A 19,542-nucleotide genomic window follows, 5' to 3' on the forward strand; every position below is an offset into this window, starting at 1 on the left:
AAAACTATGTTACGAGCATACACACAAATTTCGCCTTTCCGAGTTAGCATACACACGAACTATTTCTAACATTTTCTAACATTGAATATGATTTTCCAAAAATTGTATTCCATCAATTGAAGATTGAGAGATTATTCCAAGTTTCACAAAATATGATCCGCAAGATAAAAATGGGTAGATATTCCATTAATAAGGCAATTGATATACGATGTATGGCGGGATCGCCATATACAATATAAGGCAATATTGCATCGAAAATGCAAATTTGCCAAAATCGTGGATGATCACGAACACCGAAATCCCAAAACATGCAAGATAAAAAAGAGTACATATTCTATTAATAAGGCAATTCGATATATAATGTATGGCGAGATCACTATATTCAAAATGTTACAATATACAATATAAGGCAATATTGTATCCAAGAAACAAAATTTACAAAATCTATCTTCATCACGAACACAAAAATCCCAAAAACCCTTTGTGCCCACCCTACAATATTGATCTGAAGGCGATCCACATTTTTGTGTCTAAACCACCTCTTTGTGCCATAGAACCAAATACCTATAAGAGCTAAGATCTATAAAATCCACATCCAACATCCAAATCCAATCATACTTACAAAAACTGGAGATGTCGAGTCAAGAATAAACTCCTCTATTAGCTTTTGTATGGTCTTCATCACGTAAAAGCCACAATCCTAACCACTTGGTTGAGTTGGTATGTGCAGTACATGATGTCGACCCTCCAACACGATGCAATGGTTGTCCGTTGCACTACATATTGTGTTTATCGCGATATCTGCAAGACTCTTTACGGTGCTAATCGCCTCGTTTTCATTAGATCATAGAAGACTACTCCGTTGGTGACCCTAGAAACTTTGTGCTGCAACTTTGTCCACAACACCCAATGGCTTTATACCACAATCAGAATGAAGAAGTCACGCTCGAACACACATATGAGGATGTCCTACACCTTAGAAGTTTACTTGTGTACCCGACTATTGTGAACCATTCTGACACCACTCGGCCCAACGAGTACTCCATCCACATGGTGAATAATGTCATGGTTCATGTGGATGCCATTTTCTCCCTCCTTGCACATCTTCTGAATATCCAACTCCGTCACGCCAACGGCGAGATCGAGCCTTCGGCGTGCAAGTTGGTACTTATTTTAAAGAAGAAACGCAATTTGAATCAAGCCACACTTAAAGGCTACAAGTTTAGAAATCTTAATATGATCGTGTTGATTGGGAATTCCTTCAGGGTACTCTTGTAAGATTGGGTTTTCCGGAGAAATGGGTGATAGGAGTGTCTTCTTTGTATAATTCAGCATGCAGTTCTGTTTTGGCTGGAGGGGTTAAAGGTGATGAGTTTCAAATTTCCCGAAGTGTAAGACAAGGTTGTCCACTTGCACCATATTTATTTCTGTTTTTTGCTGAAGCAATGAGTTTGTTTTTGACTGCTGAAGATGTTGGATTAAAAGGAATAGCAATGCCCATTGATGGGACAAATGTGGTTGATGTAGAATTTGCTGATGACACAAGTTTGTATCTGGATTGTCACAATAATAATCTGCAGAACATGTACACAGCAATGCAAACATTTTGTATAGCTGCAGGTGCAGCAATTAATTGGAATAAATCAGTGGGTTTTTGGGTGTCGTCCGATTCCACAACTCCACAATGGAGTCCTCATCCAGATTTCAGATGGGTTCCCGAGGGCAATTCAGTTAGATATTTGGGATGTCAAGTAGGGTTGAATATTTCTTCAGAAATTCAGGTTGCTTCTTTGTTATTGAAAATTAGGAAAAAACTTATGTTTTGGAGTAAAGCTAAACTATCATTTGCGGGTAGAGTGATAGTCGTTAATCATGTTTTGTTGTCTAGTCTCTGGTATATTATGTCATGTTGGAGTTTTTCGAGATCATGTATGGGACAATTGCAAAGATTGATTCGAAATTATTTGTGGTCTGGTAATGATGGAAGCCATGCTAGGGCAAAAGTCTCTTGGTCCACAATTGTTAAGCCATTGGATCAAGGAGGATTAGGGATTGTGGATCCATTACAACAATCGAAAGCTTTAATGGCAAAATTGGTGATTCGAGGATTATTGCCAGGATCGGAACCTTGGAAACAATTGTTGTTTTATGAATTGCAAAGGTTTTGTCCCAAGACGGGTGGAGATTGGACGCCTAGTGCTAGATGGGCTTTTATGGAACATAATAAATTGGCTATTGCTACAAGTTGGGAAGATAGATTTGCTCGATGTGTTCTTAAAGCATGGAAAGATATTTCTCGTGATTTAGTTAAGACATTGCCAAAAACAGAATCTGAATTCTGTAGGCAACCGCTGATTTGGAATTCATGGTTGACTGACCTAAGAGGACAAATGTTGGGAAAGCGTACTAAATGTGCATGGGCAGAATTAGATCGTGGGCCAGCACAGTCTATAGGTGCATGGATAACTTTTTTGTCTAAATCTATAGATCAACAAATGCTATTAATTAGTAATATAAGGGGTGGGAAGATAATGTATTCTGCGATCCAGAATGCCCTTGTTAATGTTCAAATGCAAATTGGATATACTACACACAAGTGGATGGGTTTATTTACTCCATTGGATGTTTTAATTGGAGTGAAAGCCTATATTGGGGAACAAGAATGCATGACTTTTGATGTACAGGATGATGGTAGGTTAATCTGTACATCTATGGAACATGATTTGTTTAGTTTTTGTTTACATAAAGAAGTGAGGGTGATTGCAAATGATGGATCAAATTGGGTATTAGACCCGGATCCTCAAAAGGTGAATTGTTTGTGGAGGATTTGGATTTTGGAAAGGAGATCAATATCTACACTAACTTGGGATCCTGGAGAACTGTATTGGAAGGTGAGGATGCAAGATAACATCAAATATGTGCCGTTTTTTCAGTATTCTGTGAGGATTGGTAGGAAAGTATTAGCTGCTAGATCATGGAAAGAACCAACTGCAAATATTGTTTGGAGACGAAATGACCTTTCTCCACAACATCTTAAACAATTTTGGAAATGGTTATGGGGTATAAAGATGAGTAGGAAAATTGTTGGTTTTCGATGGTTGTTGGTTCATAATGCTATACCAGTTAATGGGTGGCGAAAAGGAAATGTAGACAAGATGTGTCCTTTTTGTACAGGTGTAATAGAGACTGCTAAACATTGTTTGTGGAGTTGTGGTTTTGCTATGGATATATGGAAACAAATTATAAAATTGTTAATTCCAATATATCCTAGAGCAGTGTACACATGGGGTGCAGTATTATGGGCAGCGGTACATGATAAACCGATGGAATATGAACATGAGGAGGTTGCGGATGCTATTATGGTGAGGCATGGTATGATGGAAAAAATTTTGATCCCTCTGAATCCACAAATACAAACTGATAAACCTCAAATATGGCAATTGGTAAGCAGTATTACAATTTGGTATATTTGGAAGGCTCGATGTTTGAAGGTATTTCAAAATATGACTGAAAGACCTGCTCAAATAATCTCCGGAATTTGGATAGAGATTGTACATAATCTTAGAGGGATTTTGGATGGTATAAAAGGTAATACGCATCAAGCGGAGCTTAGGCGGGTGGAGTTTCATGCCATTTGGGACATAGGTATATTTTATGGACGGTATTTTGGTAAGGTGGAGTGGTTCTACTCAACACCAAAGTGTTTATTCAAGCCAATGGTTAGACTTTAGAAAAATATAGGGGATCGGTATAGCTTGTATGTTTAGCCTTATGGCGGTTTTCTAATACTAATGTAGTATCTTTTTTTGGAAAAAAAAAAAAAAAAGTTTAGAAATCTTAATCCACAAATCAAATACCTGGAAAACTGCTTGTCCATTGTCATGAAGGATTGCGACTGTAGGAAAAAAGGGAGTCGAATGCGTGTGAACGAGGGGGTGCGAGGATGCACACGAACGAGGCTTATGTGTATATAGCGAACAAATGTAAATACCGAAGTATTGAAGTGCTAGTGTATGTGATTTAGATGGGTACTTAAATGTCCCACAATAAGAGAGGAATAAAGTGTGGGAAGAGAGAAAATTGAGGGAGATCTCTGACGAAAACGGCTAACTTGATGACTGATGTAACGGCCTCTCCTTGAGCTATAAAGGGAGAGGATAGAGAGAGAAAAAGGTTTTGATCATTTTGGAGGTCGAAGTGTTGCCGGTTTGTGATTCGAAGCTCTGTCGATTTCCTATGTTGTTTATCCGTCACGAGTTGGTGAGGCCTTTACTCGCGAAGGAAGGCCGTGTGCTCCCGACCAGAGGCTCATCTGTAACCGTGTGTGTGCGTGTGTAGAGCTCGAAGCTTTGTCATCGGTCGAGTCTGGTTGTAACCTCATTCTATTTTCCAATTAATCATTAAGTTTTGTTATCTCTCTCAATGTTCGGAGCATCCTTGTCTCTGTTTTTTGTTTACCTTCTCGTGTTCATTTGCATTTCAAGCCCAAAATGTATGTACAACGAAGTCACAAGCTAATGTATGTGGTGGGGATGTGGTATCAAAATCATCTAATATGCATGTTGTTAAGAGTCTATTACTAATCAATAGACCAAATCAAGTAAAAAGGAAGAAAATAGATTGGATAGAAGAACCCGTTCCACCCGACCACCCCCGAGCTATGATCTAGACATAGCCAACCTACCACTGACGTCCCATACCGCCGGATATTAGGATGACTAATACCTTGGAAGAGATAAACACGATCGTCGAGACGAAAGCCTAGCCCGCACCACCGGTGTCTACGACAGCAGCCTTCCGACGTGATTATCCCTATGAGGGTAGCTAAGCCTCATATTTATACCTTTTCCTAGGCCCCTTGAATAGATGTGCCTTTCTAAAAGGCTCTCTATTCATTGGTTGTCTAAATCATGATAGTGCATGCACATATCATTCATTCTATCCAATCATTAGTCCCCTTTTTAATAATAGTGAACATACCCTTCACTAATGTAAATATTAGTGACCTACCCTCACCAACGTTATGTGTACATAACACATGTGATGCATCAAGAGAAGAATATAGAAAGCATAGATGTTCGAGAATTGAAAGAACGTGAACGACGATCAAATAACACTATCATTCGTGGGATTAAAGAGGAGAGTATGGAAACACCCGCATCCATCAGAAAGGCCATTGGTGAAATTTTTAGCATGCATTATGGGATGTCGGATGTGAATGTATTTGGGGCACACCGAGTTGGGAAACATGGTGTTACTCGCTCCAAAGAAAGGTCTATTGTATGCACAATGACAGATGATACGAAGTGGCGGATCATACTCAAAAATAGTTGGGTATACCTCAAAGGTACACAATGCTTTGTGAGTGAAGATCGTACTATTTGACAACAAAATGCCCGTCGTAACGCATATGAAGAAAGATTGAAAATAAAGGTTAAGGATGGGCCTAAATATGGAAATGTAGGCAAATAGGGACACGTGACCTATGAGACTAACCCACGTCTTTTATGACTATGCTTTTGGAATTGCAATGGATACCCATGGAATGCGGGATTTGGCATAGAGGAGGAGTTCACCTCGGATATCACACTTCTTGTTGAAACATGGGAGCATGATACTTAAAGGATTCAAGGGTTAGGAAACTATAATGTACATTCTTTGATATGGGAGAAAAATCCAAGACAAAGGAAGGGGACAAGGAGGGGTGGCATGTTTGATTAAGAAGGAAATAGTGAAATATGTGTCAATCGTAAAAAACAATGAACATAAATGCTACTTCTAGCTCAAAATAGAAACACCGAAAGATTTTCCCACTTTTGTAGTTGGATGTTACATTCCTCATCAAGATTCTAACTTTTATGCTTGTTTGGATAAAGATCAACCTTTTGTCAATCTAGAAGATGATATTGATTATTTCAAATCCAAAGGGGAAGTTATTTTCTTTGGTGACATGAATGCTCGTACAAGAGGTTTCCAACTTGATTCACAAGAATCTTTCATGTCACATATCTCAAGGGTGCAAGAGGATATGCAAATGTATAACCGCTCTTCTAGTGATGAAAAAGATCCAGACCAATTTGGGAAGTTATTCCTACAAATGTGCAATAGTACCAGATTGCTTATTGCACATGGTGTTTCCTTATGGCCCAACACTAATGGTTTTGCATGTAGAAAACATAACGGCAATAGTGTGATTGACTATGTGCTACTTTTCGAAGGTATTTTTGATCATATACATAAATTCTCACTTGGTGAATGGACACCAGAATCCGATCATAGGGCTTTATGTATTGATCTGAAATGTATGCATAGGTTTGATTGTGAGAAGGCCATTGAAGATAATAAACAACCGCACTTGAGCATGAACCTTAAGTGAGTGCCCGTGTATTCTAAGATGGTTGAGCACATGTTAGAAATGACAAAGATACAACATGGTGCCACACTATAATGCAAATGGGAAGGTTTTAAGGAAATCATTCTCTCTTGTATAAACAAATGTTTTTCGACCAACCGCACATATTGGAAATGCACCAAGAAATTTAGTTAAAAATGGTTTGATAAAAAATGTCGTGAAGCTCGAAAGTGCCTTATGGTTTTGGATATAGTTAAGGATAAAGAAAATTACCAAAAGCATTTGCATGAGTATAAATGGCTAATTCAAAGAAAGAGAAGAATATGGGAAGTTACTCAACAATTTATCCAAACGCAAGAGAAAGCGCATGCATGTGCTAAATTTTAGGGAAATCTAAAGGGGAAATGTGTTAAGAGTTATGGTGACTTAAATTCTTCACGACTTGTCTATGCATTGTAAGAATTTGTATGAGTTATCTCTTGTCGAAAAGATAATGTGTTATGGTTCTCTTTCACATATGTCTCCCTTCTTTACAATTGAAGATATATGCATAGGACTTAAGAAATTGGCCTCTCGAAGGCAAGCGATCTTCAATGTATAAAGGCTGAAATGCCCAAACAGATGAGAAAGGAACACATGTATGGATAAACTATATGTTTAATGATGCATTGCAACATGGTATGTCGCATGATTGGGCTACAAATTGGATCAAACCTTTACATAAAGGTGGAGATATAAATAATGTAAACAACTATCAAACCATCATGGTTGGCTTGCTAATAGCAAAACTATTTGGATGTAAAATGGAATCAAAGATAAGTGTATGGGCTGAAAAAAATGGTAAGAGAGCTTATGGACAAGTTGGTTTTCGAAAACACCATAACACCATTCATCACCTTAGAGGTATTAATGGAGGAAAGTAGCCTTAGAGGTAAAGGTTTATATTGTTGTTTTGTAGACTTTAAGAAAGCTTTTAATATGGTACCTCGTGAGCATCTTTGGAGGCGAATGGAAGAACTTGAGGTGCCAAGTGAATATATGCTTGCAAACTCCCCAATATATGAGAAGGTTATATATTGTGTGTGTTTCGAATTTTTACAATAACACTATTGGTGTGAAACAAGAATGTCCACTCTCACTAACTCTATTTGGTCTATGCATTGATGGATTGGAAGAAATGGTTGCCAAGTTTGTAAAGGAAGAAGGTGTTGAAGAAGTTGCAATTGAGAATGTTGTCGTTATGCTTTTGCTATATGTAGATGATGTAGTGTTTTTTGCAAATACTTTAGGAGATGCGCAAAAGCTTATAAACGCATTGGAATTTTTTGGTATGCATACGAAATTAAGTGTTAATAGCTCTAAAACAAAGATTATGCTTATGAAGAGTCAAAAAAGAGATAAACCATGCATTATGTACAATAATGAGCCACTTGAATGCGTGGAAAGCTTCAAATATCTTGGCCTTAAAGTTCTGTTAAATCATAGATGGAATGAATGTGCTACACGCCGCTTAGAGGTGGGTAAGCGAGCGTACTATGCATTTGAGAACACATGCAATCTTGGGGATATTAAGTGTTGGGTCCTCAAGAAATATATTTTTCACACTTTGGTGACACCAGTGCTTCTCTATGGGGTGAAAGTATGGGGCGATAGAATCCCCAAATCTACGTGGAAAGAGTTAAAAAATGTCGAAAAACATTTTCTATAAAGTTTCTACAAGTTAAGAAACAAACACCCTACACCCTCCACCAACTTGAGACGGGATCGCTTCCCGTTGAGATCATGGCCATGGAAATGGTTGTTGAATACATGCTTAAGGTTCAAAAAAGTCACTCACATCGACTTCTTATAATTGCATGGGAAGCAAGCAAAAAGATCCAAAAGACACATAAAAACAAAATTTTGTGTTTCGGTTGGAGGCAAGATATGGAAAAATGGTTTGGTAGATGGGATGCAAGACACACTGTTTCATGATGCATCACTAGATTCCTCTATAAATGAGGCATTTTTGTAACGCCAATGTATCATGACATGGGACAAATGTGGAGGCTCACGCTTCAAACATTATACTACACATGTTGCACCTAACTACAAAATCATATTCTTCGTGGAACATGGAAACCATACACAACAATACATGTTAGAGCCCATCCTGTTATCTACCATTCTAAACATTGCTTCTAAGCGACTTAACTCACATACATTGCGATGTGAGACGGGGCGTTGGGGCACAAGTGATGAGAGTGGTTGACTATGCACACTTAGCCCTAAACAAGTGCGAGAGTCTGAGTATCATACTTTGATACAATGCTCTGCCTTTGATTATATTCAACCATGCTTTCCACACATCTTCGGTCGAGCTCAATCCTTGCACGAATTTCTCTCACAACCACAATGTGCACTCTTGATTGCAACATTGATTGGTAAAGTTCTTGAACATCGAGAGTCGCTACTCACTTTCACACGTATCACGTGAAATGTAATATTTTTGGTCTCATAGTTAAAAGTTGGCAATGGTTTTGTTTGAACTGAACCGAATTGCGAAACCAAGGCTTAACGGTTCGGTTCGGTTCAGGTAAAGGTTTTTTTTTTAACAGTTCGGTTTTAATAGTTAGAAATCGTAGTTTAAATGGTTCGGGTTTAAAAATTTTTAAAAATTGTTTTTAAACAATCGTTTCATTTGCACGTCTTATTCTTGGGTTTTTAGGAAAATCTTTAAAATTTTGAAAATTAAAATAATAAAGATTTAAAAATTTAAAAATTTAAAAATTGAATTTAAACCTAAGTTGAAAACAAAACCGTGGTTTGGTTCGGTTCAGGTTAAATTTTTTTTAAACGGTTCGGTTTTGACCCACTCAAACCGAACCGAACCGTTGCCGATGTGTTACTCATGGTGTGTCATATTTGACTTCCGAAGACAAGAGAATAGAATGTATGTATGTTTTCTCATTTTTATAAACTCTTATTAATTAACAACCAAAACAACATAAAAAAGAGAGAGAGAGAGAGAGAAACAGAGAAAAGCCATTTCAAAACCCCAACAAAAAGACACTAATAATAATAAAGAAAACTCTGCTCCTCTGCAAGCAAATGGCGTAAAACCCTCCTCCTCCTCCTCCTCCTCTCTCTGCGCCGCATTTGAAACCCTAATAATGCCGACGCAGACGGAACAGACAGTTCTGAAAAGGAGGCGACAGAAAGAAAGAGTAATGGCTTCAAGGAGGAGGGACGATGGACGAAGGGCTTAAAACGAGGAAGACGTAAGAAATAATCAGGAAGAAAGAAGCATCAGAAGAAGAAGAAGAAGAAGAAGAAGAAGCCAGCCAGCCATGGCATCTTGGTCTCTACTTATGCATTCTCAGCGGCGCAAGGTATTTCTATCTATCTATGTCTATATCTACGTCTTCTTCTTCACTCAGTTTTCCCTGTTTACTCCCAAGTACAGACTTCTGCTTCCACTTATTTCACATTGTCTTCCAGCATTTTATTCTTCTTCTTCTTTGTAGATGAACCATTATTTCCATGCTCCGAGGAAGTGTTTCCATAGCTCAAAACTAAGGCTGCAAGAAATCATTGCAGAAGAGCCTTCATCTTGGAGGCTATTCCCAGGTAAGGTTCACATTGTAATTTTTAGCCTCAGCAACGACTTAAAGAAAGAAGTCATGGATATAAATCTATTTCGAAGAATTTATTATCCCTTTAAGAGAGTATTTCATAGACACGGATGTATTTACAGCCGTTTATCTCTGGTGAGAATTTCATTTTACTTCATTCCTTAATGAATGAGAAATTTACAGGACAGTTAGCAAAAACTTGTCAGTGAAAAACGGCACAATATCCCTCACCTTTTTCCTCGTCCATCCAAAATAGTTTATGTACCTCTCTCTCTCTCAATTGTGTGGGCACAAAATGGTTTTGCCGTATAAAAAGAATATGGACCAAGGATGAAACCCATCCTCTCAATTTTGTGAGTTGAATCTCATACAGGCATATGTCCACTTCTCCTGATCGTTGTGTGTTTGTTTGTGTCTAACTCTACGGTAAAAATCTAATTGTTAAAATTTTCAAGTGTGTATCATCAAGATATTGTGTGAGATATTTGCTTAGCGTGTCAAAATAATAGGACAAACCTTCTTTCTTAAGCTGTGACTCATGATCCTTGAACAGTGTTTAGTTTGGTTTGCAAATTCATATATTGATTTGTGTACAATTGGAATTTGAATTCTTACATTTTATGCATTTTGGAACAAATTTTCAGCCAAAGGAGAAGTTTTTGAGGAACAGGCACAATTTGGACCTCATACTATCACTTTCCAAACTGGAAAAATAGCACGTTTTGCTGCTGGTGCAGTTGTTGTGGGCATCAAGGACACAAAAGTGCTAGCAACAGTTGTGGGAGCTTCTAAATTAGAAGAAGCCAAGGGTTTCATGCCTCTTCAGGTGGATTATTCTGGAATGTCATTTTGAAGCGATTCATGAACCGCACCTTATAGTAGATAATGTCACATTGCACTTCTAAGTATATATATTGAAAGTATATAGGAGTGTATTTCTTAAATGCAAAGGATTTATCAATTTATTGTTATTTTGATTATACAACCCTGGTCAAGAAAGAAAGATCAAGAATTTGTTGAGAGGCACTTGAGTGTTACTACTTGTGGCATGAATCATTCAGACTTTCTGTTTAAACAAGTTATTTGGGAAGTTGAATCAAAATGCAAAAATATAGACACTTTCCTTCTCATCCAATGAGCCAGACTTTTTTTTAACATGGATTAGATGTTAAAATGTGAATAACTAGAATCTGTACCAGGTGAGCTTATGCTATCTGTTGAACAGGTGGAATATAGGGAAAAACAATATGCGCAAGGAAAAATTCCAAACAACTTTATGCGCAGAGAAGGGGCACCTAAAGAGCGAGAGCTTCTAGTTAGTCGAGTAATGGACAGATCTATTCGCCCTCTTTTCCCCAAAGGATACTATTATGAAAGCCAGGTTTGCTCTGTTATGTCTTAAAATGATGTAATATTCTTTTATATTAAATGCTGAATATGTGCATTGTTAGTGACTAATGTTGTAGTATGAATGGATCATCGACAGATATCAGATATTTCACGTTTCATCTGGAATTTAATACTAATGGAACCTAATATTTATTGCACAGTAAAAATTGGTTGTAACTTGAAAGGAATAATGTTGTGTACATGTTGTATTGAACCACCTGCATGAAGGGAAAATGATTGAACATGGTAATGGAAAACCTTTATATGGCTATGCTTTTTCATCCTCATTCATTCTTAATCTACTTGTTAGATTAACAATGACAAACCTAAGGAGTGGAACAACATGATAGCAATAGGTTCACCCATAGAAAGTTTTTTGTGATATCTTGAATGAATACTATACAATGGTTAGCTCGAAAGGTTAGTGTGTTGGGGGCAGCTGAATCTACCAAGAACAGGTTGTCAGTCACAGGTGGGAACTGGTCGATGCCTAAGTTGAAGTGGTGTCTGAGGCTGATCACCATGTGCTCACATGAATCTCTCTCTTTTACATGGACATGATAGAGGTCTCTAGAGAGTGAGGCCTCCGTGAATGTTTAGATCTCTTACTTACTGAAGATAGAGTATCATTTGACAAAGCACCAATCCTCATTGCCTTAGTTGCAAAAGAGACTCCTAGATTACAAATAATACAATGCTCACCAATTTCATGTTACATAGTCCTGCCCATTACATACAAATCTCCCTCCCTCTCACAAATCACATTTACAATGTATTCTCCATTGAGCCATCTTTCAGATCCCTCTTTCTCTTATATGCATGGTCTTATATAAACAAATGCCACCCAAGGCATACACTACATATTCTGCCTGGAGAGGTGTAGTAATAACTAGTGGGTGTGGGGTCTATTGCCATATTCTCTTGCCTTCAGTGTTGAGTGGCGATTGTTATATTGTGTAAAAAGTGTTATGTATATTCCCCATGCCTGCATGATTAGGTATAAGGGATGTTCTATCGTCCACACACTAGGTGGTACTTCATGTTTGTAAGGGTGAGTTCTTGTTCCTTCAACATGATGCCCCCATAATTATTATCTCTTTAATATTATCCTATTTTAGATTGTTTTCAATCTAGAAATGATATAATTTATTAATGTATTCTGCTGGCTGTACATCTATTTTGATATCACATTTAACAAGTAGTTCCAGCATGCCATTAATCTTTGCATGAGTTGCTTGCTCAATGTGAATTTCCTTTTATGATCCTTTCCAACGTGAGTTTGTATATTTAGTCTATGTTTCTTTGTTTTAGGTTATGGCCAATGTTCTCTGCTCTGATGGTGAACAAGACCCTGATATCTTGGCTGCAAATGCAGCCTCTGCTGCTTTGATGGTCTCAGATATTCCTTGGAATGGTCCAGTTGGTGTGGTGCGAATTGGGCGTGTGGATGGGAAGTTGGTTGTTAATCCTGATATGGATGAAGTAATCACTAAACCTATTGTGTATATAAGTTTATATTTTAAGGGGATATTGACTGCAGTGATTAACTAATGGAAACTTAAACAGATTCCAGGTGTGATAGTTGCAAAGTTACTACAGAGTTGTATCAAGAACTTGTGTAGTTCAGAACCTGGATCAGTCTCTTATCTAGAATAAAGTCGTTCTAGGAAATGTTTTATGTTTTAAAATCAAATTACAACTTGTTAGAAATATTCTGAATTACAAGCTAGAAATCAAGTTTTGTTCATGAACCATAGGTCTCTCGTAATTGATGATGCCATAATATCAATATTTTTAATCTTGAATTCTCATATTCAATAACAGTTATAACTTATTGACTTGTATTCAGCTGGCTCTGAGTGACCTTAATCTAATATATGCATGCACAATGGACAAAACAATAATGATAGAGACTCAGGCACGTGAAATATCCAATAATGACTTGAAAGTTGCTTTCAAGCTTGCACATTCAGAGGTAAGACAAACCCTTGCATGCATCAATTCTCCATACGCTTCTGAACAAGGTGAAAGCAAATTTTTATTGATATTATATTTTCTGCAACAGGCAATAAAACTAATACCACCTCAAATTCAACTGGCTTCAAAAGTAGAAAATAAAAAGAGGTCTGTTGCTACTATCACACTGGACAAAGATGTTCTTGCAAATATCAGGTCAAAGGCAGAAGTGGCAATAAATTCAGTTATGGGAAACTCTTCTTATGGAAAGGTTGGCATTATAATGAAAGCCTGTACATTTAATACTGAAATATCTATCTTTATGGATAGGTACTAATTTAAAGTTCACAGTTTGAACGCGGTAAAGCCTTGAGCAAGATTCAAGATGCTGTTGAAGCTATGCTGAAAGAGGAAGGGGATGAAAAGAGTCTGAAAGTTCTACCGTTTGCATTTGATCAAGTTAGGAAAGAGGTAAAACTTCTTGCTTTTTTATATCTTTGCATGTTTTAATAAATAGATATGTTGGACTCCTGTCATTGATGTTTAACGACAATCGCATATTTTAGGCGATGAGAGTAACCATTATGTAGTTGGTGAAAGCTACTTCAACATATAAGAACGGTTTAAAACAGCTCTGTGATGTTCATGGTACCTTTAAGATCATTAGTGAATTAGAGCATTGGGGAGCAGAAAGTCTTAATTGTATGAATTTGCTATAAAGTGCAATCTTTTAGGAAGTTGTATGATCCATTTATATAATGGCGGATGAGTTGCAATACCTTGTGGACCTGTGGATATCGTGTTGATTTTTGAAATGACCTAGTAGAACACATGAAGCTCTCTCAGACAACGGGAGACTTCTGTTGTACAATTTGGAACACCAATACAATCTAAGCATATTACCACGAGTAGATGCTTTAAGAGGCACATGGATCTATATCATGGTTGGGTGTTCCTAGTGGCTGTCTATATATTTTGTTTTTATTACCATGCCAAGAACTACAATTTGTAACTGCAGTAGAAAAAAAGTGGAAAGATCAGCGCAATAGCAGAGTCAGAGAGAAATAAAGAACATGATCTGATAGAATCATGAATTTAACTTCTTGTTTCTATTGGTCAAGACCTCATTGAGACTGAATAAGACTGCACTACTCCTATCATATACAGATGCTCATCTTGACTAATGTGATGGGATAAACTGATGTAAATTTAACTTCCAATCTGTTGTTTCACAGGTGGTAAGGAGGGATATACTTGAAAAGGGAGAAAGAGTGGACGGCAGAAAATTGGATGAAGTTCGCGAATTACAAACTGAAGTCAATCTCTATGCTCCATTGCATGGTTCATCTTTATTTTCAAGAGGAAATACACAGGTTATTGTCTGATTTCAAAATTTCCAACTTTTCTGTAGTATAATCCCTAATTCTCTTGAAAGATGATAAATGTCTTTGTCACACTTACCTCTTTACTTACTCTTAAATATGAGCCATCACATCGTCTCTTGATATCGTTGTCATTAGGAACTGCTGTTAGTCCCCAATTGAACTCCAAGTTTGGGGCAATGGAATATGAAATGGTGACATAATGTTAAAACTTTTGGGTGATTGGAGATGGTTATTTCTGAAGGAAAACAAATATATCAAACTTGAACCAATATCTGGAATCAATCTGTTGGTACAATTGTTAGGAATTTACAGTTGCAATTATATTCTCCTACACATTGCAGGTGCTTTGCACAGTAACACTGGGCGCACCAGAAGATGCACAAAAGCTGGATTCATTGGTTGGACCTCCAAAGAAGCGGTTTATGGTGCATTACACGTTTCCTCCTTATTGTATCAATGAAGTTGGCAGGGTTTTTGGGCTCAATCGTCGTGAAGTTGGCCATGGTAAATGCGTGCAAGTAGCTTTCCAACTTTAGAAGCAAATAATAGCAAGTACTTTCTAGGCCAAAGCAGATGACAAGAATGATGTTCCTACCATTAAACTAATGGGAACTGTCCAAATGTATGCACACATTAAGTTTGTTAAAGGTTTGATACATTGTTATTTTTCATCATGGCAGGCACACTTGCAGAGAAAGCTTTGTTAGCCCTCTTGCCTCCTGAAGATGAGTTTCCATATAGTGTTCGTACAACCTCAGAAGTGATGGCTTCAGATGGTTCATCCTCAATGGCAACAGTTTGTGGAGGTAAAATGTAAACAATTTGCTGAGATACTTGTATTGAAGAAAGAATTTGATCAAGAAATAGTTCAGTAATTATGGATTTGTAAATATTCTATTTGGCATTCCACACTCATGTTTGAAACAGGTTATATTATTTTATGTTGTTATTTTTTGCTGAAACTCTTTGGGACTATTTGAGGATATAGTCCACATTGTAAATATGGGTTTTACCATCTGGTTGTCTATTGTAGATATATTTTCATGAACTAAGAAAAGTTTTTCTTGATGCATTAAAGAGATTTCGAACTGCAGATGTCCTCTGCACATAATGGCTACTTTAAAATAAGGAAATCATGAAAGATTCAGGTATATTTGGGCAATTAAGGCATATGATTAAAATTAAAGTTTATGAGAGCTTTATTAATATGATGCTGGTCATGTTCTGGTTCCATATTTCTCAATATTAGTTCAGTTCTGCATTTGAGTGGTCATTGCTCATATTTCTAGGTGCATGTAGGGATCAGTTTCACAAAATTTCAATTCCGTTCTCGAATTGCTCAGGTTGTTATACTGTTATTTGAATTTGTAATGGTTTGCAATGTGAAATATTAGGAAGTCTTGCACTTATGGATGCTGGGGTTCCATTACGAGGTCATGTTGCTGGAGTTTCCATTGGATTGGTTACTGAGGTTGATGAAACATCAGGAAATATTAAAGATTACAAACTTCTGACTGATATTCTGGTAATGATGACACTTGAGGAAAGGGAAAATCTTAACGTTATCTTTACATGTCATGCTTGAGCAGTAATTCTCGCAGGGACTTGAAGACCATGTAGGAGATATGGACTTCAAGATTGCTGGAACAAGGTCAGGAATAACTGCAATACAGTTAGACATAAAACCTTGTGGTATTCCGTTGGAGATTTTATGTGAAGCTTTGGAGCCAGCTCTTGTAGCACGCACACACATCCTTGAAAAAATGGAGAAAGAAATTCGTGAACCAAATACAGAACAAAAAGAGAATGCTCCACGGAAGGGTTTCTTCTCAATCCAACGAGAATATGTTGGGCGCCTCATCGGGCCACAAGGAAGCAATGTGAAGAATATTGAACGAGTAACAGGTGACATTCAAGGGTTTAGTTGTATTAGTAGGAAATCAGCACTGATATTTGCCTCTGTTTCATATTCCAACAGTTTGGATACTTTGAGCTTGTGGTAACCTTGATGAGGATGTCTACTTGCTTCTATTTGTAGGTGTCCGAATAAGTATTTCTGAAGAGGGGAGGGTTACTGTGATAGCGAAGGACAAAGCAAGCTATGACCAGGCCAAAGATATGGTAACAATGATTGGGTAAATGCATAAATGGTTCAAAGGTTGACAAAGTTTGACTTGTGTATCCTGCTAAACATCTGCAAGGTTGACACTGCCCTTGGAAAGGAAATTGAAGTGGGGCAAATATATGATGGATGTGTAAATTCGATCAAAGATTTTGGTGCATTTATTGAAATAGATGGTGGACACCAGGGACTCCTTCACATATCAGAGCTTTCCCATCAGAAGGTGTGTGTTAGTCTATTATGGTAGTGCTTGCATCACTGATATTTTAGTTCCAATCATGATGAATATTTGTTTGGGCAGGTTGCTCATGTAACAGATGCTGTTACGCTGGGACAAAAACTTAAGGTTATGTGTATAGGGCGAGATTTGAGGGGAAACGTGAAATTCTCATTAAAAGCAGTAGTACCATGTGCTGCTGCAGATACAACTTCACTGCCTTTGGCATCACCAGCAACATCATCATCATCGTCATCTTCAGTATCTACACCTTCGTCCTTACCTGTTTCGCCATCACCTCAAATGATGAAGGTAGAAACGACAAACACCTCTGTAAATGAAAATCCAACAGCTGAGAGGGAGGTACACATGTATCAATTTCCATCACAAAGGTCATGGGCGAAACCACGAGGGATGAAGGAGAATAGCACCCAGAATCGGAATCTTGATGAACATTTGAAAGTGCCTAGTACAAGGGAGTCTAGGGTAGCATCAACAATAAGTGAAAATGACAATGGTGTTAGTCAATCAAATTCATCTGTTATGTCCGGACAAAATACAGAAATACTTGTAGATATAGGTGGTGAATACCTGGTTAGTGTACATCAAGTCAAAGCATTAGGTGCGGTTTTGAAGATGGCTAGTGGAGAACTTGGTAAACTTTTCTTTGATGAGGTAAGCTTATCTGTATATAATATCCTATCACTCATATGAGACAAATAACTATTATTATTGCTATCTGGCTGTCTGTTGTGACTAAGTTCAAAAGTAGGTAGCCCAGCAAGATTACATATGAACCATGCCATGGCACCGAAAATATCATACCTGATGCATGCATGTCATATCCTTAGTGAGGTCTGTTTTGAAGGCATTACTAGCTTGCATTGTTGCATGAGCTTCAACAGGTAAACACATAGCATGCATTCCTTCATGTAGACAAGGTTATATCCCATCCTGAATGTCATACATAAAACCAATTTGCCTACTCTCTGATTCCTGTTGATGCATTTCCCTGTTCTAATACTTGATTCTTGTGTGACGATGGTGTAAGAATTGATTTCTCTTGGATTTTCTGTTTATTTTGCAGGGAACACATCGTTCAAGTGTACAAATTGGCGACGAATTGCTAGTAAGATGTAGCAAAATAGATCATACAGGACGACCAGTTTTTGTGTTTGTCAAATCTTTGTCAAGATGATCATGGTTATCAAATGTCTAATTTCCTAGAGTTGAGCCTTGCATTCCTTCCTATTACCACAAGTTTAATACTCATTTTTCTCCTTTATTATGGGAACCAATTTTGTAGAGACAGACATTTGTTAGAGAATGTCTATATATAAATCAAGGAAGAAACAATGGCAATATGCTCTAATTGTATATTAGTGATGATTCTTTTCGATGACAAGTTGTGTACAATGTGAGGACAAGTTTTTTGGCATCTTGTACTTCAAAAATTTAAAAGTAATCACTGATTCCGTTCCTTTCACAAGTTACTGCACTGAAATCTAATGTAATGATTTTTTTACAAAATTTCTCAGAGTTTAAAGTTTCTTGCAGAATTACTTGCAATGTGTGTTGGAAGTTTCTTGTAATGGAACATAATTGAATAGCAGATGATCCCTAACAATCGAGGAAAGTGTTCTACAGATGACCCACCCTATTATGTTCAACATCACTATTACTTTCTGCAAATGTATCATTTTGATGTTTGGCAAGGTCAGTCACCAGATGTTTATTTAAATTTACCTTTCTTTTTGCCAGATGACAATAGAATGCTGAAACAAAATAAGAAGTGTAGGATAAAGGCTGTTAATCATTGATATAAAAGCTTCAACAAGAAGCTTGACACGATGTTTTTAAGGATGAGTACATGAGATTGAAGGGATTGAAGTAGGGTTTAAACATGAGGATTATACAAGAATTTATACAAATTTGGGCCAAATATTTTTTCATAGAACATATTGATGAAGCTTTGGTTTTTCCATTCTCTTTAAAATGACCATTGTCACTATCTCTAAACATTTTAAACAACTATTCTTTTAAAATTGATGATACTCATTTTGGCACTATAGAATGAATGTGGCATTGTGGAAGTATTACACGTACAAAATGCATAGTGAATGCTCTTCAATATTCCCATACTTCTAGTTAACTCTTTGCATCACATGATGAAATGGATAGTATGATAATGAAACCTTGTATTTACAATGTTGATTTTTGTGACAATCAAAATATTTCAAATTTGATGAGCGTTGCATTTGCTCTATTAATGATCAAAAGACATATATTATAGAACATCATAATAAATTGAGAATCATTTCGTGAATTATTTTAAGACTTGATTGATTGATTTGTCAATATAGTCCTAACGTTTTTGTACAGTTACTACAAGTGTAGCCAAGGAACCCCTAATAGGACTTACGGTGGAACAACTCATTGAAGGAAGCAATCATATATTAATACCACAGTCTTTGTTTAGTGTGTTACTTCAAAGAGGCGTTATGTAA

At 37.1% G+C, this 19,542-nt stretch overlaps 1 protein-coding gene across 1 annotated transcript; it reads left to right on the plus strand.

The window, feature by feature from the left end:
* The first annotated feature begins 9,587 nt into the window (after positions 1–9,587).
* LOC147850989 (polyribonucleotide nucleotidyltransferase) lies at positions 9,588–18,524 on the plus strand. Its single transcript, XM_087335826.1, has 17 exons — positions 9,588–9,723; positions 9,859–9,961; positions 10,611–10,792; positions 11,192–11,347; positions 12,667–12,837; positions 13,205–13,330; positions 13,421–13,582; positions 13,663–13,782; positions 14,547–14,684; positions 15,038–15,200; positions 15,377–15,502; positions 16,091–16,221; positions 16,298–16,601; positions 16,735–16,817; positions 16,898–17,041; positions 17,120–17,710; positions 18,123–18,524. The coding sequence occupies exons 1-17, from the start codon at positions 9,682–9,684 to the stop codon at positions 18,231–18,233; spliced, it is 2,853 nt and encodes a 950-aa protein (XP_087191952.1). The 5' UTR covers positions 9,588–9,681; the 3' UTR covers positions 18,234–18,524.
* The last annotated feature ends 1,018 nt before the right edge of the window (positions 18,525–19,542 follow it).

This window comes from Azolla caroliniana, unplaced genomic scaffold (assembly GCF_043228905.1).
Source record: "Azolla caroliniana isolate FFs.n. ecotype wild unplaced genomic scaffold, voAzoCaro1.0.p SCAF_20, whole genome shotgun sequence".
Taxonomy (NCBI): domain Eukaryota; kingdom Viridiplantae; phylum Streptophyta; class Polypodiopsida; order Salviniales; family Salviniaceae; genus Azolla; species Azolla caroliniana.